The sequence below is a fragment of the Barbatula barbatula genome (genome assembly GCF_947034865.1).
Source record: "Barbatula barbatula genome assembly, chromosome: 8".
NCBI lineage: Eukaryota > Metazoa > Chordata > Actinopteri > Cypriniformes > Nemacheilidae > Barbatula > Barbatula barbatula.
The window spans coordinates 1,634,109-1,658,151 of record NC_136771.1 but is presented as its reverse complement, the minus strand read 5'-3'; the positions used below and the strand labels follow the sequence as shown (position 1 = coordinate 1,658,151).

Sequence of the window (24,043 nt, the reverse complement as noted above, 5' to 3'; positions counted from 1 at the left end):
TGGTTTCACACTCCACACGATTCTTCTGCTGTCATCGCCACTTCAATGTCCATTACATTTCCATCACCACGAACAAAGATGTGCGCTCAAAGGTCCAATGTGATTCCTTAAAGTGATCATTCTGTAATTTAATCGGTATGCGAGTCTTTCTTCAGTGGAACACAAGTTCTTCAAAATATCTTCTTTTGCCTTCTGAAGAAGGAGAAAGAAACTCATACAGGTTCGACATGAGGATGAATAAATGATGAAAGACACACTATTGTGTGTACTTTTGTCGAGCTTCTTTTTGTGAAACCCTGCGGTTTGTTTAGAAAACAATTTAATCGACTGCAGAACTCTAAAATCATTACTGAAGACAGCCGTGACCTGCAGCTCACCCGGAAGATTCAAACAAAACCACACATGAGTTTCTTTCAGCTGTGTCAACAACCTGCGTGCGTGCGTGCTGTACAGTATGGAGTGTGTGTGTGTGTGTGTGTTTGTGTGTGATGGGATCAGCAACTCTGTGATCTCTTTAAATAGATCAATGAGCAGAACACCCACATGCGACTGACTGAAGGGGCAAACCAGAGACCCTAAAAATCTTTTTGACACCGGTACACTTCGATCTCCTATGAAGGCCCCTGTGTACTTGATTTAATAATAATGAAGCAATCATGTGTTATTTCCCATGAGTCACTTTAATCCTTTAAGTCTACATTAGTTGAGATCAGATCTTTCCTCTGTGTTTTTCATTAGCATTCACACCATTAGCATCCCCTCAGAGATGCATTTTAATGATCTGAGCGTGACTTTTAATAACTCCCGGCTCTAAAATCGAACGACGCTAACCCGTGGTACACCCTCACATTCACACGGGATGGGACGGAGGGGGTTTGTCAGATCTTATTAGGAGGTGTTTTTCATTGCTGGAACTTTATTTAACCAGTGCCACTCGCTGCTGTTTATGTACATATCATTTTGTACTATTCAAATGTTTGGTTCATTAATCAAAAATGCTGGTTTGAAAAAACAAAAGCTTTAAAAGGATTCACACCATGTAAGGGTGGTTCTGCTATAGTGGTTCAGACGATGCCAAAGTGACTAAAGAAACCTTTTGGCCGATAACCGATAATTATTTAATATTGGAAGGTGATAACCGATATATTGGCCGATATACAGTATCTAAATATGAAAATAAAATTCCCTCAGACTAAAACAAAAGGCAAATAGTAGACAACTGCTTTTATTTGTGAACATTCTCTGCAGAAAACACGGTAACCATTAGCTTCAAACAATATGCTTTTTTCCCTATAATTTACACATTCATAAGTACTGTATCTACATCAACAATATGTTGCTAATAGCAGTAAGTAAATGATCATGACAGAAAGACAGAACTGTGCAGTATTCTATCTGTGAGAAGCGTGCAGCTGAAGTGGTTTAACCACAGGAAGTAATTTATCAGCTATAATATATCGGCCGAATTTGATTATCTGCCGATAATATAAAAAATGCCCAATTATCGGCTGATACAGATATGGACTTTTATCGTGCATCCCTATATAGAACTGTGACATTCCTTGTCAAATTCCAGCCTTCTGTCATTTAAACCAACACACATTATTATGTGGGTGAGCGTTGCAAATGACACAACGAACCGTTGCCAAATGTTACCTTAGAGATAGGATAGAAAAGAAAGAGCCAGAGCTTCCAGGGAGGAGAAAAAAGCCCCAGACTTATCTTACATTTCCTTATTATCCTTTCCTTGACCATGTAACCAAACTTAACATGATACATTCGAATTGACCAATAAGGACCACCTTTAACCCCCCACGGCACTTCAACCACAATAAACAAACATCTCGGTTAATAGTGGTTGATCACTATCTCTACACCCCTGTGATCTTTAGAAGGGCAAATGGTGCCTTTTGGGAAGAAAGAGGGGGTTGTGAGACTGCAATAAATTCCTGTTCTTTTTTCCAACCCTACTTCATGTATTTTTATAGGACAGAGGTACAAATAATGATCCGTGTCTCAATTCAGAGGCCGGATGCTTCAGATGATCAAAGCAGGTGGTTGGTTTCCTTTTTTTCTCCACTAACTGTCCGAAGTGAGTTTTTGTATGCAGTTATCTTTGTACATTGACCGAATTATGCATATTATATGTTTTAGATTTGTGGAAATCCGGGCTGCTTTCAGGTCAAACACAATGATCTAGGGATGCACGATAAATTATCAGTCATATCGGTATCGGCCGATAAACGGTCATTTATGTTATCGGTATTGGCCGATAACACAATTTGGCCGATATATTATACCAAATACATCATTTTCTCTGGTAAGACCACTTCAGCTGCATGCTGCTCACAGTTAAAATACAGTACAGTACTGTCGTGATCATTCACTTATTGATTAGCAAAACATTGTTGGTGTTGATACAGTATTTATGAATTTGGAAATTATAGGAGCAAAATCATATTGTATGAATCAGACTGCTGTCTGAATGCTTTCTGTCTGGAGTCTGTTAGACTTGTGGATAGTAAGAACAAAATTTCTTGTTTGCTCGGGAAGAATATCTTTAATTTGTTTGCTGAATAAAAATGATACCAGATACGTTTGAAGGTTAAATAATCTTTAACTAGTGTAAAGTAGGCTTGGTACACGGTAACGATTCTCTTTTTTCGCCTAAAGATCGTGTTTTCATATACAAGCAGTTTTCCACTTTCTGCATTTTGTTTCAGTCTTAGGAAATGTTATATTAATATCTAGATACTGTATATCGGCCAATATATCGGATTCCAATGTTAAAAAAATCATCGGTTATCGGCCAAAGTGGACATCATCGGTTCAGCCCTACAATGATCTTTATTTGCTTAAAAACAAACTCCTGCTTTCATATCCCTCATAATACAAGATGCTAAAAATATATAAACGTTTGACAGGTCCTGTGCATCTCTCTTTGAATGTGAGAAATAGAGTTCAGCGGGAGAGAAGCTGAATGAATGAAGCCATTGTGAAGCCCAGTGTGTATTTCACCCAAACGCTGTTAATCTGATCCACAGGCCGGTGTTTGTCTGATGAAGAGGTGGCACATATCTCGCAGCTGATGAATGATGCTCATTGTGACTCGCCAGCAGAAGCAGCCAATGAAATAAAAGATCATCATTGACCGTCCACAGCAAAACACATTCTTTAACAGCATGGAGAGAGATGTCACGTGGTTGCGTGAGAAAGATGCACTATATTTGCAAAAAGAACCCTGACGGAGAATCGAACGGGATTTTGTTGGAAAACTTTAGTGTTTGCCGCTGTGAGGGTTAAAATCCAGACATCCGCTGGTTTTGCTTTAGGATTTTAACAACTTTGACGAACATTCAGAGTTTTGCTCTTTAAGTGGAAAGATCTTATTGTGACACTGAATCTTTTGTTTGGCTGTTCCTGCCGTCGTTTTCTGGAGCGGAGCAGAATTTCAATGAGATCACGTCTGACTCCTGCTGGCTGGAATTCTGTGCCGTCCAGAGATTCATTGCTGAATTGTGTTTTTCTTTACATTCGTGACTTGTGTTTACGATGAAAAAGGAGTTTCTTGTGGACCGTTTGAGAATCATTAATCTCTCAGTCTGATAATATTGTAAAGTGAAAGTGTGTTATGAGATGGTGAAGGAAAGCTGTGAGCGATCAGAACATCTGGATGTGATTTAAGCAGCGTGCTGAGACTCAATGAGCTACTGTGCTTCATGTAACACTGAGACCTCTTGTTATAGACACATGGCGGTCAACAGGATCCGGGTTCAAGCTGGTCTTGAGTACTGATCCCAGTCACAACAAAGAGATAATGCCATACTTTATCCTTATGATGACATGATGCAAAATGGCACCAGTCCACACAATGTATAGAAGATGATTAAGAGTTCCAGATTGCAGCTTGAAGATTTATTAGACAACATTCAGTTCAGTCTGGATTTATTTGTTTACATGTCACATAATCAGAGGAACATACTGACGGGTTTCATTTGAAGTGCAGATGTCTGGGTCAGAATCACGCTCCCGTTCAGATGGCGACGTCATTCATTTCAATGAAGAGACGGCGACAGTGACCGACAGAAAGTGGGCATGTCTAGCGCTCAACTTTTTAAATGAACTTTTATTTAGTGACTAAGAAAAATGTAAACCACAATTAAAGATTATTTTTAAGCACAAATTCCCTGAAATGTCATATTTTTTGTCTACAAACAAGACGTGTCATTTTGCTCATCAAGAAAATGCATCTTGATTCAAGAATGTTTGGACATTTGTACCGGAAAACAAGACAAAAATACTATGCAAGAAAGTCATTTTGTGCACTTTGCTCGTGATGAGAGTCTGAATCTCTCGGGTGATGTCTTGACTCGGGTGTTTACACTGAAGGTTAGATTCCCGTCGACCCCCGTGTGACCCGCTCAACTCTCCGTCCCACATGTAAGCGTCCTCCAGAGACTCGCTGTGATTCTGCAGTCTTATCACACCCTGGAAACGTGAAGCACATGGTGTGTGTGCCAGCAGTTGGCATTGGCAGCAGATAGATTTGGCAGTTCTCCCAGCGGCTCCAGGCCTCATGTGACACATGGAAACCGCTGGTACCCTGTAGATCTTGAGACCGCATCTACAGATGCTCCTGTGTGCTTCTACAAGTGCGTCCTCAATGGACCTCTCACACAGTTTTCAGTGTTCAGGGCCGTTCACATTATAACGATAACTATACAGGTAACTATAACTTTTTTTTAAGCCCTCCTGCCGCAGTCGCTGAAATGAATGCAGATGCTTTGGTTTTCATTCTTGAACATCTTTTCCCCAAAAATATGACCGCAGAGGCTGGATGGTCTCTCTGAAGGCTGAAGGTGAGGTATGTAACATCCCGCCATAAAAACACACCGCTTTCCGACCATTCTGACATAAAAGCTGCGTTTCAATCACCAATAGTCAAACATTATCTGCCAGAAACCGTCTTGCCGTACATTTTATTATTGTTCATTAGCTGGAAAAAAACTATTCTGAAAGTGATCGCAACAATATCGTTCTCTTATAGTTTAGGATTGTTACTTGTGTCTCGGTAGAAAGTTGATGAGTCTAGTCGATGGAACACTCAGAGGATCCGGATCCGGGGACCAAGAATGACAAAGACACAGTCAAAAGTTTATAAGGGATTGGTCCAATACTGAAACTTTCCTGCACATCGGATGTTATTTGTATTTTGCAGTAATGCATAGATCAGGGGTATCAGGGCCAGTTTAGAGACCGTTAACATAATATTTCCTGTGTTTTCCACAGATGACATGGATATTATTTTACATATCATGACTCTGAAAACAAAGTACATCATTTCTCATTTGATGTGTTTTTTGGTCAACTCTTATCACGCATACAAATTGCAGTGAATTTTGCATGTAAACATGCTTTCATGTGCTCCTGTGAGACCATTAGTCATTGGGAGTGGTGAGAGTCATTACTGTTAACTGTCTTCTGTATATATATCTACATCTACATCGCTCTTTCAACGGAGGCAGTCGCATTCCCCTTTTTTTCCTGCTGATCTCGTGTCTCGTCTCGTATCATCTATTGAGAGATTCTCTATGGCTAGCTCTACAACTGAAATTATGGATCTGATCAACTGGTCTCTCAACGCTATTGACACGATCTTCTCAACGAGAAGCTCGGGTTCGGGGGAACCTGTCTGCCCTGACGGAACGTTCGCCTGTCTGCCCTGACGGAACGTTCTCAACTCTCCGTCCCACATGTAAGCGTCCTCCAGAGACTCGCTGTGATTCTGCAGTCTTATCACACCCTGGAAACGTGAAGCACATGGTGTGTGTGCCAGCAGTTGGCATTGGCAGCAGATAGATTTGGCAGTTCTCCCAGCGGCTCCAGGCCTCATGTGACACATGGAAACCGCTGGTACCCTGTAGATCTTGAGACCGCATCTACAGATGCTCCTGTGTGCTTCTACAAGTGCGTCCTCAATGGACCTCTCACACAGTTTTCAGTGTTCAGGGCCGTTCACATTATAACGATAACTATACAGGTAACTATAACTTTTTTTAAGCCCTCCTGCCGCAGTCGCTAAAATGAATGCAGATGCTTTGGTTTTCATTCTTGAACATCTTTTCCCCAAAAATATGACCGCAGAGGCTGGATGGTCTCTCTGAAGGCTGAAGGTGAGGTATGTAACATCCCGCCATAAAAACACACCGCTTTCCGACCATTCTGACATAAAAGCTGCGTTTCAATCACCAATAGTCAAACATTATCTGCCAGAAACCGTCTTGCCGTACATTTTATTATTGTTCATTAGCTGGAAAAAAACTATTCTGAAAGTGATCGCAACAATATCGTTCTCTTATAGTTTAGGATTGTTACTTGTGTCTCGGTAGAAAGTTGATGAGTCTAGTCGATGGAACACTCAGAGGATCCGGATCCGGGGACCAAGAATGACAAAGACACAGTCAAAAGTTTATAAGGGATTGGTCCAATACTGAAACTTTCCTGCACATCGGATGTTATTTGTATTTTGCAGTAATGCATAGATCAGGGGTATCAGGGCCAGTTTAGAGACCGTTAACATAATATTTCCTGTGTTTTCCACAGATGACATGGATATTATTTTACATATCATGACTCTGAAAACAAAGTACATCATTTCTCATTTGATGTGTTTTTTGGTCAACTCTTATCACGCATACAAATTGCAGTGAATTTTGCATGTAAACATGCTTTCATGTGCTCCTGTGAGACCATTAGTCATTGGGAGTGGTGAGAGTCATTACTGTTAACTGTCTTCTGTATATATATCTACATCTACATCGCTCTTTCAACGGAGGCAGTCGCATTCCCCTTTTTTCCTGCTGATCTCGTGTCTCGTCTCGTATCATCTATTGAGAGATTCGTTATGGCTAGCTATACAGCTGAAATTCTGAATCTGATCAACTGGTCTCTCAACGCCGTTGACACCATCTTCTCGACGAGAAGCTCGGGTTTGGGTGAACCTGCCTGCCCTGACGGAACGTTCGCAGCTGGTTACACGATGGACGCCTGGGAGAGCTGGCGGGTCGTGTGTCTGGCTCCTCTTTCCGTGGAGGACATTGAAGATATGTACCTAATCGGAATCATGATAACAGGTTTTATGCTGATTGGATTAGGGTGTGCCCTTGGTTATCGAGAAATTAAGAAAACGGTAACAGCTCTCAAAGTCTCACAAGGCTGCCTGTAATGATGGAAGTCGTGGGAAGAGCGATCGGCTCTTGGAATGAGACTAATAACCGCAATATGGATTCTATCACGGAGAAGCTCACGACTTTGCAAAGGAAAATTGATGTTGTTGGAGACCAAATTGGGCAAAATGGACAAAGAGAGTAGCCGTGAAAATGGAATGCGGTTGCTCGCATCAAGACAAAACAACCAATCTTATCTTTTTCGACTCCCCCGTATCAGCCTTGGCCAAGGCTGGTGCTGGAATTCAACCCTGAGTGGAGCAGTACGGAGAGACGTTCTTGCGTCCCTCCCCTATTCTACTGAAACACCTGCACAGACTATCACACAGACTATCACACACAAACATAGGCCGCACTCGAGGGCGGTCACCCATCCCCAGATCCATCGCCTCCGTCGCTTTGACCCGCCAGCCTGACAAGTGGGTCTGTATACGGCGCCCATGGCAGCAGGATCAGATGGCTGCTTGTTGGAACTGGATTACTTATCCCTGTTGCAAGTCTTGTCTATGGTGTATTGTGTACATGTTTTTCTCCTCACCTTCCCCATGTTATGCTTTATCTTCTTCTAAAAATACATTTCGTTGCACTGTACTTGTATGTTTGTAATGACAATAAATTGAATCAAATCAAAATCAAATCACATCTGTTGACCGCGATGCACCGTTATGGACGTTCTCCATATATCCTACATTTTCTTCTTCCCAAAATGAACGTCAGCACTTCTTTCTTTAACCTCAGCCCGCCCATCACGTGCTATATTTAACCGTGTGTTACTGGACGCCAGCTGGCAGACGTCGAGCGGTTTCATTGGCACCCACGCGAGGTGATGAAGTTCACATTAGTATTAAAGAGCTTTGGACAGACTAACAGTGTGTTTAACTGAAAGAATCAAACGTCCACAATTTCCTGCAATTTAAAATAATTTGTCGATCCCATTAAATCAAGTGTCTACAATTTCTGTGAATATGAGGTCAAGCCGTGTGTGTATTCTTGCTTCTACATCATTTAGAATCAAAAAAAAAAAAGTCCTGTTAAATAAACGACGTATTGATCAAAAGATTCAGAACATGTCAGTTTCTTTCTTTCTGAAGATTTTTTGAAGAATGTTGATGAACAAACAACACGGAATCCCATTGACTTCCATGGTATGAACACGAAACCACCGAGACATTTCTCAAAATATCTTCTTTTGAAAGAGTCATGAATTTAGTCACATGCGGGTGAAGAAACGGTGGATGATATATTATTTCATTTGCTGAACAATCCCTTGAATCCTGTCGGGATTTCTAGCATTCCAGATGTTTATATGGAAATTCCAGTTTTATTTTGGGAAATATTTAGTTTGTCGTGTTGACGTCTGTATGTTTTCATGTACGTCTGATGTGTGGTTTGTATCTTCAGCTGTTCGGCACATGTTGTCCTCTTGTGTTTGGGTTGTTTTAAGAGTGAGGTCATGGGTCAACTGTGCCGGGTGTCTTCTTTTGGAAAACGATCACAGTGATGTCACCAAGCACAGTTTACTGTACTTCTAGTCTTTCATCTGTATACATAGAAAGTGAGGAGGTTTATGTGCGACTCTGCACCTTCAGATAATGCTTTTGCTTGGTTTAAAAACAATAAAAGTGATGCCATAATGTGTTTGTTTTCTTGTTTTCATGTGCGTTTTCTTCTGTTCTAACAGCAACGTGCTCATGGGAAGATTCTGTTTGATCTGGTGTGCACTCATCTGAACCTCATCGAGGGAGATTACTTTGGTTTGGAGTTTCAGGATCACCGCAAAATGATGGTGAGCGACATTGTGTTTTATATTCGGATGTCATAGGAGCTTAGCACGTGCTGTCAATCGATTAAATTGACCAGATTCTTTTCTGCGATAAATCACCCGTGACATTTGTGTTTTTAAATATCCTTTTACATTCTAACTATTTCACATTAATCTACACATTCATGTAGAAGCAACAGATTTCTTTTTGACAACATTTTATGAATGAAAGGCAACATTCTGATATCAGTACAACAGCTGATGTCTCCATTAAATTGATTGTTTTCTTTATTTGAACATGAATTATAGCCGTTAAACACTGAAGAACAGTATTATTGAGAGCTAATGTCTAACAGGTAGGAAATATACAGAAATTGTATGACGTTCTCAAAAACGTTAAACGTCAAAAACAGTCTTTAATGCTAAATTCTAAATACAGAATTAAAGCTACAAAACTTTGATAAATATTAGTGACAGGAGTCACGGCAGCAGGTTTAAGGACGTCGCCCCTTTAAGAGCCGCCGCTCTACGCAAATCTGACGCCCTTGCCCATCTTCACAACTCTTTGCATTTTTATTTAGGATTTTATTTATCACGTTGAAATCTGTGCTCACGAAATACTAGACAAAACGTGCTTTCTGACATAATCAGTCATTCAAGCACGAAAAGTTTGGAAAGAATACACAGACAATCATGTGCACGTCTTTTCTTACTGAAGACCCATTCTAAAGTCATGGTACATTTAGTAGCGTAGTAGCTTCCACACCACAACTAAAAGAATACTGTAATAATCATTTCTGTTTGTGTTTCTTTCTTCAGGTTTGGTTGGATCTGCTGAAGCCGATTCTAAAGCAAATCAGACGTATGTATATAGTGTAAATATCATCGATATGAGTTGATGGTCTGTCTGTATGTGAACACATGCATGTTGTCTGTCTCTCTTTGCAGGGCCCAAGAACACAATTCTGCGATTCGTGGTGAAGTTTTTTCCTCCAGATCACACGCAGCTGTTAGAAGAACACACCAGGTAATATTTGTGTTCTTCATTTAATAGTTTTGCTATTAATGGTTTATGAAGGTATAATGCCTTTTAATTTATAATCAGATGTATGGTTTTAATACTAAAAGTCTTAAGGAAAAGTTCACCTCAAAATCGAACTTGTGTGATTTTTTACCCACATGGCGTTCAACATGTTTTGAGACCTCCCGGTGTCTTTGGAAATATAAATATAAATAAAGATATTTAAGGGGATATGAGAGATTTCAAGGTCTCCTCATAGACATCATGGTTATAGTTGTTGTCACACATACTAAAGACATGGTTAAATTGGTCCATCCGCTCATAGTGGCTCAACTGGGACAATACTTTGTGCGATAAACAAACCAAAACAACGAGTTTAATCGATATATTGATATATTCGGCGCACAAATGAACATGCGTCGAATTGCTCGCGTGAACACGAACCATAGACTAACATATATTTTTATTTTTCGCACAAAGTATTGTCGTCGCTTCAACAAAATTCAACTGAGCCATTATGAGAGGATGGACCAATTTAACCATGTCTTTAGTACTTTTCTGGACCTTGTCAAAGGTCTGTTGTTTCTCTAAAACATCATTATTTGTGCTCCGGCGAGGATGGGAGGTCTCAAAACATGTTGAACGCCATTTATTAAAAATAATTTTGCATTTTCAGGTGAACTTTTCCTTTAATACTTTGCTATTTATGATGATACTGTTTAAAGAATGTAATGCATTAAATATAAAGAAGCATAAATTCTAAGTAACATAATGTTACGTTTCTAAAAGTAATGTTGAAGCTGTATAACCAATGCACTTCAAGGTAACTTCAATATCTTCTTTTTATGTCCAGAGGCATTTATTTCATTTACGCTTTATTTTGGTTGTAATACAGTATGTGCGTATTCACACATTTGAATGTGAATTTAATGTCTGTCCTGTAGAAAAGTGAATTTAGTGGTCATGAAACGGCTTTCAGGCATTTCTCTGGCTGTTTGTTAACACGTGATGTTGTCGTATCTGACAGAAAGACTCCAGTGATAAAGCCACATGTCAATGTCAGGAACAGTCCGCGTGAGATGGTTTAATTCAGGTTTTCTGAAGGTTCTGTAGATTCTTGTCACTACGCTACTGAAAGTCAAGCCAGAAGACTGAGAAGCTTTAAAGCTTTTCCCTCAGATGGCTGCGTGTTTTATTTCTGCCAATCCCAAACCATTTCGGCCACAGATATTTTTTCCTTTGGCAAGTAAACGCTGTTTGTCCTGTGAAACTCTGTTTGATGACTTGAATATAGTGAGCAACACTTGTGGTTAAAAAGAAAAAGAAAAGGACTCGAACTGTGTTTCTCCAAGTGTTCTTTGGAGTTTTACATGAGCTGGTTTGTAGTTCTGAGTAAAACAGCGTTTTAAATCGGATTTTTCATTAAAACGTGTACATTTTGTGAAGTAAACCCATGACCTTAATGTACTCTGTTTTTTGTAGGCTAACCCGGAAAGTTAGCGCTGGTTCCCTCGACTGAAAGCCTTTGCACTTTTCACATAGACTTTTGGAAGATCTCAAAAAACAAGCTCTGTGATTAACAAAGGTTTATGGTGTTTACAGTTTTGTCTATCAAGATAAACCCAATTAAAACAACATTTGCTACTTTGGGAGCAACCGGCTAACACGATGCTATAAACAGACTCTCTCGAAACCTCCGACACTTTCAAACATTATTAAAAAGTAATTACTCTGTGAATGAACGCATCTACGGATTAAGAAATTTGTGCCCATGTTGCATTATTTGTGGCCTTTATATGTGCAATAACATCCCCACCACAGGAAGTAGTTGCCTTTTAGCAATTTGTTAGCAACCGCCATTTTTAAGCCACAGTAAGTCTTTAAAAAATCATGAGCGGGTTATATTTGGTGTGTTTTATGTTCTACACCTTTGTGTCCTTCATAGTAAGAAGTCAATCCCAGAATGCACTGCAGTTGGATGATATCATGTGCACGTTAATGATCTTTCTATTTTTGGTTTTTCTTTCTTTCATTGATTGAAAAGACGTCCCACAGTGATCTGTCGAAGTCTTATGTGAGTTTTTATGTTGCTCTTCAGTTGAATTCAGACGTTATTCAGTGGAGACCAGTGGCTCTCAGAGTTAATAGGGATGAAAACAAGGGTGTGCCTGTCTAAAACAACCTTTTAATAGTGTTTTTATGAGCGCTTTAAAATCTAACGCTGCCTGCTGACATCAAACCCATTCAAATAAAAACTCCTTTGTGAATATCGTGGCGCTAGTCTTAAAAATTTTACTAAAGAAAGTTAAACAGGTTTTGAAGTTAAATCGAAATTGCCCATGTATTTAATATTGTCAATTCAAGTAAGTTATGTCCAGAAGTATTAATAAGTTATGCGTTAATAAATTGGCATTCATTTATTCTCACATGAAATGTACTATGAAATATAGTATTTACCAAAGCAAATTGTAGTTTATTGTAGTGTCCTGGGTAAGGTTGCACCAGCCATTTGTAAGTTCTTTCTTTAAGTTGAACTCAAAGTTCCCTGTATTATAGGCAATGAATTGCTGTGATTTGTTAATTCGTACTACAGTATTCTGTAGTAAATGGTTAAATTCATTCAGACCGTGTTACGGTAACGGTAATGGTGCTTGTAAATGTTTTAGTTCTGTTTCTCAGGAAGCAGTCACTAAATGTCCGTCATTTTCTGTTGGTTTTCATTGTCTGCACTAAAAATCCTCTTTTCTCTGGTCACAGGTATCTTTTTGCCCTGCAGATAAAACATGATTTGGCCTGTGGCCACATGACCTGCAATGAGAGCAGCGCCGCCCTTCTGGTGTCAAACATAGTGCAGTGTAAGAGCATTTTCAAAAACTTACTTAACTTACAGATTTGATCTCCATCACAACAGCATTGTGTGTTTAATATGTAAATCCTGTCCTAGTTTTTCGTTGGCGGTGTGATGCTAATAGAGAATTTAAATGAACTGGCGTGTCAGCAGACCGTGTGGATGGATGTGATTATACTCGGTGTCGTCGCTCATGAAAAAGCATGTTCGGATCATGTCCAGCAAGCTTTGCTTTCACGTCATAAAATCACTGGATATTCAGTTGCCATGGAAACCGCTCTGACTGATGTAGCATCAGTAACATACTTGATGTACTGACCGCTGGTACAAACCAAAGCCCATATATTCTGTAATACAAAATGCCACACAATTTATAAATCAAGTAAAGATTTATATAACAAATGATATTTTAATAAATGCACAATTTACTATACTTTATTATTTACTATAGTAAACTGTAGTGTACTATTGATAGCACTACACGGTGTTAGTGTATACTGCAGTATGATATTTTGGTGAAAGGATAATTTACTACGGTACTATGATAAATACTCAAGTGTTTTGAGTATTTTTTCGAGTCGGTGTGTCTGATTTGTATAATTGTGTTTTTCTAGCTGAGATTGGAGATTTCGATGAGGTTCAGTGTAAACAACATCTGCTCAACAACAAGTACATTCCAGATCAGGACGCTCTGATGGACAGAATCATGCAATATCATCAGAAGCACGTGTGAGTGTGACGCTGCTGCTCATCATGTCTGGAAATGTGAAAGAAATGTCAAATGTTGAGTAATGTAATGTTTGTATAGCGGACAGACGCCAGCTGACTCTGATCATCAGCTCCTGGAGATCGCCAGAAGACTGGAGATGTATGGGGTTCGTCTTCATTCGGCCAAAGATCGAGAGGGCACCAAACTCAACCTCGCTGTGGCTCATTCTGGTATTTTGGTCTTTCAGGTAAATTGAATTCTCGGCGTAAATCATGTCAAACGTGTCCTATTAGATTTGTCTCTTGTAATGTGCTTTTATTTCTTCGTTTTAAGGGCCACACCAAAATCAATTCCTTCAACTGGTCTAAAGTCCGCAAGCTGAGCTTCAAACGCAAACGCTTTCTCATAAAACTTAGACCTGACTTAAATGTAAGTGCTTGCTTTCAAGATCATTATTAAACAACAAGACGATGTTTTAACACAAACATATCTGTTTAACTTTGGCAAGAACTGTTTAACTTGCATCGACGTTGTTTGTATAAGTTACCAAGCTTGGATCCACGATTAAAAGGAGCTGTGCATTTGAATATTGTGTTGACCAGAGTAACTGTCAGGACACTCTTGAGTTTATGATGGGAAGCAGAGACTGCTGTAAAGTCTTCTGGAAGATCTGTGTGGAATATCACGCCTTCTTCCGACTCTTTGAAGAGCCTAAACCCAAACCCAAACCAGTTCTCTTCACCAGGGGTTCTTCCTTCAGATTCAGGTTGATGAACACTTCATTCCCAACACAATTGTGTTGTTTTCTGTGTGTTTTGTCTGGATTGATAGAAGTATACAGATTTGTTCATCATCTGTCATGTTATCTTGTAGCGGTCGCACACAACGGCAGGTGATTGATTATGTAAAAGACTCGGAATTCAAGAAGATTCCATTTGAAAGGTGAGATAGCGCCCTTGATCTTCAAAACTCCTGCGTTTCTTTCTGTTGTCATAAATGCAATATAATAATATACACAATATACATGCTTTATAGTCATGTTTCACTGTTAAAATCACACTTCGTTCTGATCAATCAAGACATGGCTGCGTGGCTAATCTTTTCCTTTCAATTCACATCTTCTGTTTTCAGAAAACACAGTAAAATTCAGTCCAACAGCGACCTTCCTTCATTTCCACCCAAGCTGTGTGCTGATGATCACGGAGAGGTGAATATAAACTGGATGAGTATACAATGTCAGTCCTAAAATGCCCTACTCTGTTCAGATGTAAAGGCCATTTCATCTTCTCTTGTATTTATGTCTGTGTTTCAGAGGAATGCTAGCGCTTCAGGTCAACAGGTAGACTCACCTCACCGTGCTCAAGTGACCGTGGAGAACCCGTCTCCCCAGCGCTACACGGGGAGCCCAACTTCACAAAGCAACGGATGCCGGAACGGGACCCACGACGAGACGGATGTTCGATTCAAGCCGCCCCCCTCCATGCATCAGGCTGAGCATCTGAGTACAGGTCTAGCATCGTTCGCTGCCAAGGGTAGCAGCTCCTCCATACCTTACATCGACTGCAGTGATATAGATAGCGAATATGATTTGGTGAAAGGTTGCATCACGGTATCTCGCTCCCACACACATGACAATGATGAGGTCCAGCCAGTCGGCCGTAGAGTAGCCGTAAGTAATGTTAATGGTAACAGTCAACAGAATGGCCACGGAGCGGGCAAGTCGAGGTTCAGGGAGTCTCCTTTAACCAGCCATCGGTTGGCTCAGAGTTCAGACACATTCAATGGCAGTCCTGGCTCGTTTTGTGGTAACGGTTCACCACGAGCTTTCCCTCTCAGCAGTACTCTGGTTGATGAAATGTTTCACGGCCCCAAGTCACCCACCGCTCACGTTTTATCTTCCAGAAGTGCAAATTGCAGTCCAGTGTTAAGCGGTTTTCACCAAACCAGCTCTCTGAACTACACAGAGCAGATGGGTTATAGTTGGCGTCGTCGGTGGGATGACGGGGGGCATCTTTCTAACGGCCGTTCTGGGGGAGATGCCCAACATTACGGGAGCTACTCCCCAATTGTCAGCCGCTCCCCGCACTTGCAGAAATTACAAAACGGTATGCGTAACCGCTCCGATACCGACCCCATGATTCTGAGCCAACTCGATTCCGCTCCGGCCAATGAACCGCAATTGTTGGTGTCGAGGGCCGAACGTATTGCCGCCCTGGAGCGCTGCCTTGCCGCTAATGGCCGTGGAGCGTCTAGTCGAGCACGATCCAACACTCCCCAACAAGTGTATGGAAGTCGACTGAGTGCCAATGATCACAGCAGTCCGGTTCATATGGTTGACGGCTCTGCCAGCAGTGGAACAGAGTCTAGTGATACTGAATCAGATGCAGGCAGCAATTCATACAGTCAGCCTCTAGTTTACGGTAACCCCGGAGCGGCCGGTTCCTCTCCTGTCCCCAGAAACAAGTTCTCTTTTGGCAGCATCCAGATGGAGGATAAGGGTCAGGGCGGAGAGGATGGATATCTCTATCCTGTCAGTAATGAGGATGAGGCACAATTCTTCAACTGTTAGAGAAGATGATCTGTGACTGAGGCTCCAGTTTTGTGATTTGGAGGTTCAAGAGAGATACTACAATGGGCAGCTTTGGATTTCAGCACCAGTTGTGGCCGCAAGCTGAAATGCACCCTGTCTGTCTGCATGCACAGCATTATTATTGCAATTCTGTTTGGTGCCACAAGTGGTGTAGAAACTGAAGAAGATGCTCTTATGCTGTTTAATGCTTTTAAGGCGACAAAACCTGTGTTCTTGTCGGAATGTCGAACGATTTCAATTACAATATTAACTCGATCTTCAGAGCTGTTGAGAGTCGTATTGTAAAGTGCCATGTGTGTCAATGCAATCGCTGGTAGAGAATGAAAGATAAGCAGATGGGATGTATGTTTATTTACCCATATTGAGCAGTGACTAGACATTAGATGTTGCCAAATATACATTACTGTGAACGATTACTTTCTAGTTAGTTTTGTAGCAACGAGGAATTACAAAAATCTAAAGAAAGGTGGCAGGCGTTTACATAACCTGTAAGCACAAAAACATACCTTCATATAGCCAATAGCTTAAACTCGTGTTATAGTTTTGGGAATAGTAGTTTAGCTAAAACGGTACGTTTTGGTACGTTTTTGAAAAATAATGTGTGGTATTTCAAAATTTGAATCGTCATTTGTGTTAAAGTCTAGTTTATGTGACCGGTGCTAGATGATATTTGTCCTTAACTAAGATCGCGTTGTGTGTAACAACAGATCAAGTGAGCTCATCTGTCACAAAGCATTGTAGGCAAAAGTCGAAAGTGTTTCAGCTGATTTTATAGTTAGTTTGGTTTATTCAGGCCGGTTATAATTTGTGTGATCAGGATGGCTTCACTGTTTATTTTTGATAGCTTGATCCGGTGGCATCGTTTGTTTTCCCAGCATGCATCACTCCTGCACATGCAACACAAGTGTGATCATACAGATTATGTTTTGCTTTGCTGCTCAGCTTCTTTTTTTCTGTTCGTCTGGCACTCCTCATCACTGTCATCTGTTTGCGGCGACGCTCGATGAACGCTGAACCTGTGCTTGTGTCACAACGACAGCATGTGTTTTTTCTCTGGAATGCTTCATCTGTTTCTTTTCTTCTGGTCTCTTTCTCTTCCCTCTCATATGTGTATACGAGTCTTTGATAACGCAGTGGTCTTCTGAAGTGGAAGTAGACATCGGTGATACAGACTGAGAAATATTCTATTAAGACTCTGCTTGTGCATTTTAAAATGGCTTTACAAATGCTTGTTAAATGATTACGTTTTTTCTATCCACGTTTTAGCTTGTTTTGTATTCGTTTACTACAAAATACATTACTATAGTTAAACCATGGTTTTGCGTAGTATACGCCTACGAAGTATTTGTTTTAAAACCTATACAAATAGTGATGATTCTGGAAAGAAACACTAAGTTCTCTACACTCCTAACTCTGGGTTCACACCAAACGCGTAAAACCGTGTTCCACACCCTTTATTACTCATAGTAATAGTTTATTATCATTGAGTGACACGATCTGACCCATATTTTCAACCTTCGTGGAAGACGAGATTCGTTTACGTTAACGACTGCAAGAATTACGTCAATGAAAAGTTTTGGAAAGTGTTATTAAAGCCATTCACAAGACCACTGCAGTTATTTCACAAGAAGAAAGGTTGAGTGTTTACGTCACTGTTAATATGAATGCATGTCATTTTTACCCAGCCAGGGTTTCCAGTCATATGTAATTTATCATCAGTGACCTACGTAGAGTCTCAACCTTTCATGGAGCTTTTTGTACATTTGACTAAATTATGCCTAAATGTAATTGTTAATAGCATTTGATAATGAAGAGAATATTGAATGATTCACACTTGTGATCTTCTGTTTGTTTCAGTATGAACTGTACATTTCTGAGCTGTGTGAATGTTTCTGATAAATGTTATATTTGAAATACTTACAGTTAACAGTATGCAAATCCACTAACCCGTAATTGTATGTGTTTTCAAACTAAACAGCCACATCACGTCTGACGAACAATCACAGCCTTAGTTCTCATGTGTTATTATCCTGTAGCGCTTATGAACAAACACTTTTTGGAGGTCTTTTTTTCTGTATGATGGATGTCTGATGTTCATTTAATACTCCGCCCTCAATACTCCTCTTTTTTAACATTGTACATGAATGTGTATTATTAGAAATAAAAACTGGTTGTTGTGAAGCAGGACTCCTGATGTTTGCGTCGATGACTTATGATGTCCCCCTAGATGTGCTAGATCCCCCGGTTCGTGTTGTTGTGTGTTAGAATAGTGCTAGTTGTAGTGGTCTGTGTGCCATGTTTGATGATGAAGACGTTCCTGCATGTCCGTATGAGTTTGTGTTTATCAGCAGCTTTGCGACTCTTCCATTCTCCTGCGTTGTGGATCTTCGGTTCATTTGAAATGTCGCTGGACTTTGTCGGGCAAGTATGTGAATGTAATTGTGTAGTGATTGTGCAGTTGTAGATGTAGTCATCTTCTGGACGAGAGATGAAACGTGGCCCCCCCCCGCTGTCCTCGGGACAAAGTGACTCATTCATGTCCGGATCCTAATGTGATGCTGTCAGCCGTCGTCCATCCGTCTGTCCATGTGACGTTCAGCTTCACATCCCTGACAATAGTCTTGAGAACAATTTTAAAACCTCCTGCTGAAAACTCAAGCGTTGATGCGATCCACGTATGGATTCCCAAACCGTTTCCATCTACGCTCGCCTCTTCAGCAGGGTTCATGTGTGTTTTGTGCCGTAGTATAAAATAATACTTGATTTTAGATACGTTTACGAAGGACTAACAAATTCACTGCCCTTCGAAAAAACGAAATACCAGAGCTTCATTGTAACCTGCCTGTTCTCCTTCAGGTCCCGTGGGCAACAGCGAGTCTCCATCGGCCATCAGGGTGATGGTGAACGGACAGAAACAGAGTCTCAGCCTCGGTCACAGTCCAGATGGACGACAGCCGTCTCCTCTCACCAGCCCGTTACTGACCGACGGAGGTTTCGTCCGCACGGACGACGAGGACGAGGTTCGCAGGAAGGTTTGTCTTTTGGGGAAGGAGGGATGGAAATAGTTAGATGTGTACTGAGATCATGAGTTTCTGTGATGCTCTTCTATTAAGTGAAGTGATGGTATTTTTTGGAAGATCAACTTGTTTCATTTGTTGTCTGTGTTCATTTGTAAAAAGCAACTGTTTTTCTCTCATCACCTCCTCTTACGTTTTATGAATTTCATTCTAAGACTTCAGAAATTCAGACCGAGGAATGAAAAGAGATGTGTTTTCACTGTATTATGGTCTCTGTGGACATCTCAGAATAGGAGACCTGGATAAAGTCAACCTCAATTCCTGTCTATTTAGGGCAGATTATGTGATCTCACTGCGTCTTCATCCGTCAAGATTGATTTAATATTTATGCTTAAAGTCCCTGTGAACCGGATGTTGCGATAATTTTTACTTCCGTATTTTAAGGCATTTCCGAGTGAAATGGGAAGCTTAGGCAGCGTTTGGGCATAAAGGCAGCTCAGAGAAACACATTTGGACAGCCTTCGGAGGCAGCATAACAGAATTCTGTTTGAAAATAAGTGCACCTTTGTGATAATTAACCAAATATGTTAAAAACGACGATACTAATTTCCCGCTAAATGCAATCCAAAGCTGTAAAAAGAGAGAATGTAAATTAATTTACACAAAAACTGTGGTCGAGCAGGGTTGAGTTCGAAGCTGAAGCAATCACATTCCCCGCACGAGCACCTGCATAGAATTGTGGGACATCAAAAATCAAACTGATGGACAGATCTCCGGATCAGGCAGGAAGTAACGAATACATTGGATACGAACGTGCCTTGATGCCTCCCTACCTTGAAATGCTCCCTCCGAAGGCATTTTCGAGCTTTCGGACACAGCCATGAAATTTCGAATGAAAAAAACAGTAGGTGGGCTTTAGTCTATCTCTGCGATTTGATTGGATGCATAAAACAGCCGTTGCTTTTTGAAATGGATGCTAACGGATGCTTAACGGATGCTAACATACCGTCAAACATACGTCATCTAAGATGGAAAGTCATCAAAGGACGGGAGTGCATTTTCAGATTTTAACTAAAGATTATGAGGGCACACACATTTTAAAAAGGGAACTAGCCACATTGATCAACTATTTACAATAAACGCTGCCATATTTCATGAACAAAATAGGCATCGTCATTTTTACTTCACTGGGACTTTAAACATACATTTTCTCCCCAAAAAATAAAAGAACGCATAACTCCCTGCTTTATATTTCAGAGTTTGAATAAACCCTGGCAAGATAAAATATGGTGGCAAGTCAATGACATTGAATCTCATTGGTTGTGTTCTGTCACATATTTGTCATATCCGTCAACTGGGCTGAGTTTACATTACATATGTGATGTAAACACAGATACACATCTACATACATAACATGCATTTGTTGTGTTTTATATCATGACAAAAGCTTACAAATACGGACCAAAGAAAATTGGGCAACAAATGGCCACAAAAGTTTGACTTTATGGATTTTGTAATGACACAAATGTTTTTATATGTAGAGTTTCTTTTGTTTTTGTGTCTTATGCATTTATTTCCGTTTGTCAGCGCTTCCCTACTGATAAAGCTTACTTCATCGCCAAAGAGCTTCTGACCACAGAGAGGACGTATCTGAAGGATCTGGAGGTCATCACTGTGGTAACTATTTCTCATAATTTCAGTCTGTCACATCTGTCACGTCAGCATGGAGTTTACACTAAATACTTATTAATATCAAAGGTTTGTGTGGATTGTCTCTGACATTACAGCCGTCACATGTGCATTGATTTGATCAAATAAGGTGTGGATTTTATGGAGTGTGGTTGCTACAGATTTTTGTCACGGGAATCCATCGTTATTTTGCATATGAATTTGTCCGATGTGATTACTACAAAGATGAATTGTTATTAAAAATGAGCGGTAAACAAGCCCCACCTATAAACGTTTATTTCATTAAGGCATTAACGCGCATAAGATATGAGTCGACCACCTCATAAAATATCTGGCAAAAATCACCAGATTGTGTTTGTTAGCATTCATTATGTTTTGGGTGTTTGCTAGGCAGTTGCAGGTGTTTTTAAACTCCCCGTGAACCGGAAGTTGCGATCATTTTACTTCCGCATACCGACACATTTCCGAGGAATTTCAAAGGAGAAAATGTGTGGGCGTGGCTGGCGTTTTTCACTGCGAATTGATTGGATGTGTAAGAACAGCCGATGCATTTTGAAATAAAACTGGCAGCAGACTGACAGTTGTAGGGGAGGAGTTAACGGATGCTCCGCCCAAGCCGTCAAATTACATCATTTGAGATGGACAGTCATTACAGGGGGAAGTGCATTTTCAGATTTGAACTGAAGATTGTGAGGGTACATGAATTTACAAAAGAAAATGACCCACATTTATAATCTATTTACTATAAACGCTGCACTATTTCATGAAAAAATAAGAATTGTCATTTTTAACTTCACTGGGTCTTTAATGGCTAACATGACAGTGCCGTGTGATAACTGGGTTGAGTCGACTGTTTAATTCAGCGTTAAGGAAAGTAATTTATTATTTAAAAGATGTTTTTTTGGTTAATGAAGGTCAACCGGTTCAGATAAGGTTCAGACTGTGTTTTGGTTGATTCCTTCAGTCTGTCTGACGGCGCGAGTGGTCCGTTTTATTTTTACAGGCTAGAGGAAAAAGAGCAGCAGCGTGACACGTTTACAGCTCTGTAAATATTTTCTTTGGCTCCTGCTTCTGAGAGCACCACACCCATATTGTTATTACATCTGTTCAACATCTTCTGTGTGAATCCTCAGCGCACATTTACTGTAGCATTCACAATAATGTGTTTATGATGAGTTCTACAGTATTCAGGTATTGAATGCTTGAGTTGTATTGTGATGTATTTTGTTGGTTGTTGTGTTGACAGCACTTACAGAAGTATGTGGGGAGAGATGAAGCCATGCCACAGTCATTGAGGAATCTCATATTTGCCAATTTTGAACCTGTCTACAAATTCCACGAGAACTTCCTGAAGGACATGGAGCAGAGACTGGCACAGTGGTGTGTACTTCACACATTTTAACCTCTGTGTGTGTGTGTGTGCTTTCAGATTTGTGTCCTTTAGACAAACACGTGTGTTCCGTGCCTTTGCATTTAGTGTGTATGTGTCAGAAAACCAGTGATAGTGTGTGTCCATCAGACAAGTGTGTGTGTGTGTACTGTAATACAAACTTTGACTAAATATTTAGTTGAATGTTTTTTACAGAAACTGTAAGCTCAACATGTTCAGTTTGAATGCTGAATCCTTAAGCACGTCCTGTTTTACATTTCGATTTATTATAAGGCCTATTTTTTAATGTCACATAATATAATAAAGCCTTAAAGTCCCCTTGAACCAAAAGTTGCGAATGTGTTTACTTCCGTATTCTGAAGCATTTCTAATTAAAACGGAAAAAAATGTGAAACAATGTGGGCGTGGCTTGTTTTACATTTATTCATTTAACAGACGCTTTTATCCAAAGCGACTTACAAAGTAGGGGAAAACTAGTAGTAGGAAACTAGAGAAGAAGTAGAAGGCTGTACTAGTGGGTCAGATGTTGACGGAAGAGTTTTTTTAGTCGATTCGTACAGACGACTTCAGAATCCATTGATTTTGTGGCACATGGGAGATCGTTCCAGAGTTGTGGAACACATCCGGAGAAAGGCGTGAGAGTTATTTCTACAAGACAATGTTCGATAGCTGAACGCTGGGATCAGGCGGGTACATAAGTCAGAATTTTTCCCTGCGATTTGATTGGATGTATAAAAACAGCCATTGAATTTGGAAATGGAACAGGGAGCAGACTGACAGTTGAAGGGGAGGAGTTAACGGATGCTCCGCCCAAGCCGTCTAACAAAAAATTGTCACTAGAGGGCGGAAGTGCATCTTCAGATTTTAACAGTAGAGCACGCGGTTTTTTAAAGAGAACCATCCACATTGATCACCTATTTACAAAAAATAAATACTGATACTTGCTGATTTTACACACACACACACACACACACACACACACACACACACACACACACACACACACACACACACACACACATTCTCTGTTAGACCTCTCTCAGAGTCACTGGTCCGTTCTGATGTCCAGTGTGTCCTGCAGCGAGACGGCTTGAGTTCAAGAACAGAAAGATCAATTCATATTTGTGTTGTGTGCTGTGTCTGGAGTATTGAGATTTCAAGTGTCTGATAAATGACATTCTGTGTGCTTAGATGTTCAACAGTGACATCTGGGGGGAAACCTGAGAACTTCAGCTTCACTTTCATCCTTTAAGATTCATGCATTTATCGTTATATCTGCATTATATTTACATTTTGTTAATATGCACGTTCACTGGAAATCAAATTCATGACCAGAACACAAAGCTGTACACGTTCTTCTAATGTTTCTTCTTCTCGTGTGATAAAATGACACAATACAAGAATAAATAATATTGTAAACAAGGCTTGTCAAAACTAAAAAGACCTCATAAAGTAGAATGAAATGGCTTGTGTGATTTATGTGAAGTCATGTGAAAGGTGTTGTGTGATGCGTGTATGTCACAGTAAATGTGCTGTGTGTTTTCAGGGAAGGAAGATCGAACGCACACATTAAAGGAGATTACCAGCGTGTGGGAGACGTAATGCTGAAGAATATTCAGGGTTTAAAGGTCAGAACATCATCACATCACATGATCTTCTTTGATATCACTTCCAGCTGTGTGATGTTTGTTTTAAATGTCATATTTTTTACTATATTGTAGATATATCACATTAAACATTTAGCAGATGATTTCGTTCAATTATATAGAAAAGTGAAGAGCAGCAAAGCGA

The 24,043-nt window shown here is 40.2% G+C and overlaps 1 protein-coding gene across 2 annotated transcripts in view; it reads left to right on the top strand.

Annotated features, from left to right (window-relative positions):
* Positions 1 to 24,043, top strand: part of farp1 (FERM, RhoGEF (ARHGEF) and pleckstrin domain protein 1 (chondrocyte-derived)) — a 48,577-nt gene that overhangs the window by 17,249 nt on the left and 7,285 nt on the right. Inside the window, exons 3-17 of one of the 2 annotated variants that reach the window (XM_079462850.1) lie at positions 8,908 to 9,012; positions 9,808 to 9,850; positions 9,937 to 10,015; positions 12,767 to 12,864; positions 13,472 to 13,586; positions 13,666 to 13,813; positions 13,900 to 13,995; positions 14,169 to 14,332; positions 14,440 to 14,508; positions 14,698 to 14,773; positions 14,879 to 15,074; positions 19,013 to 19,188; positions 20,761 to 20,850; positions 22,109 to 22,242; positions 23,799 to 23,880. In XM_079462850.1, the coding sequence (XP_079318976.1) occupies positions 8,908 to 9,012; positions 9,808 to 9,850; positions 9,937 to 10,015; positions 12,767 to 12,864; positions 13,472 to 13,586; positions 13,666 to 13,813; positions 13,900 to 13,995; positions 14,169 to 14,332; positions 14,440 to 14,508; positions 14,698 to 14,773; positions 14,879 to 15,074; positions 19,013 to 19,188; positions 20,761 to 20,850; positions 22,109 to 22,242; positions 23,799 to 23,880 (1,671 nt within the window). The remainder of the gene's footprint in view (positions 1 to 8,907; positions 9,013 to 9,807; positions 9,851 to 9,936; positions 10,016 to 12,766; positions 12,865 to 13,471; positions 13,587 to 13,665; positions 13,814 to 13,899; positions 13,996 to 14,168; positions 14,333 to 14,439; positions 14,509 to 14,697; positions 14,774 to 14,878; positions 15,075 to 19,012; positions 19,189 to 20,760; positions 20,851 to 22,108; positions 22,243 to 23,798; positions 23,881 to 24,043) is intronic. The other variant, XM_079462851.1, reaches the window with a different exon arrangement.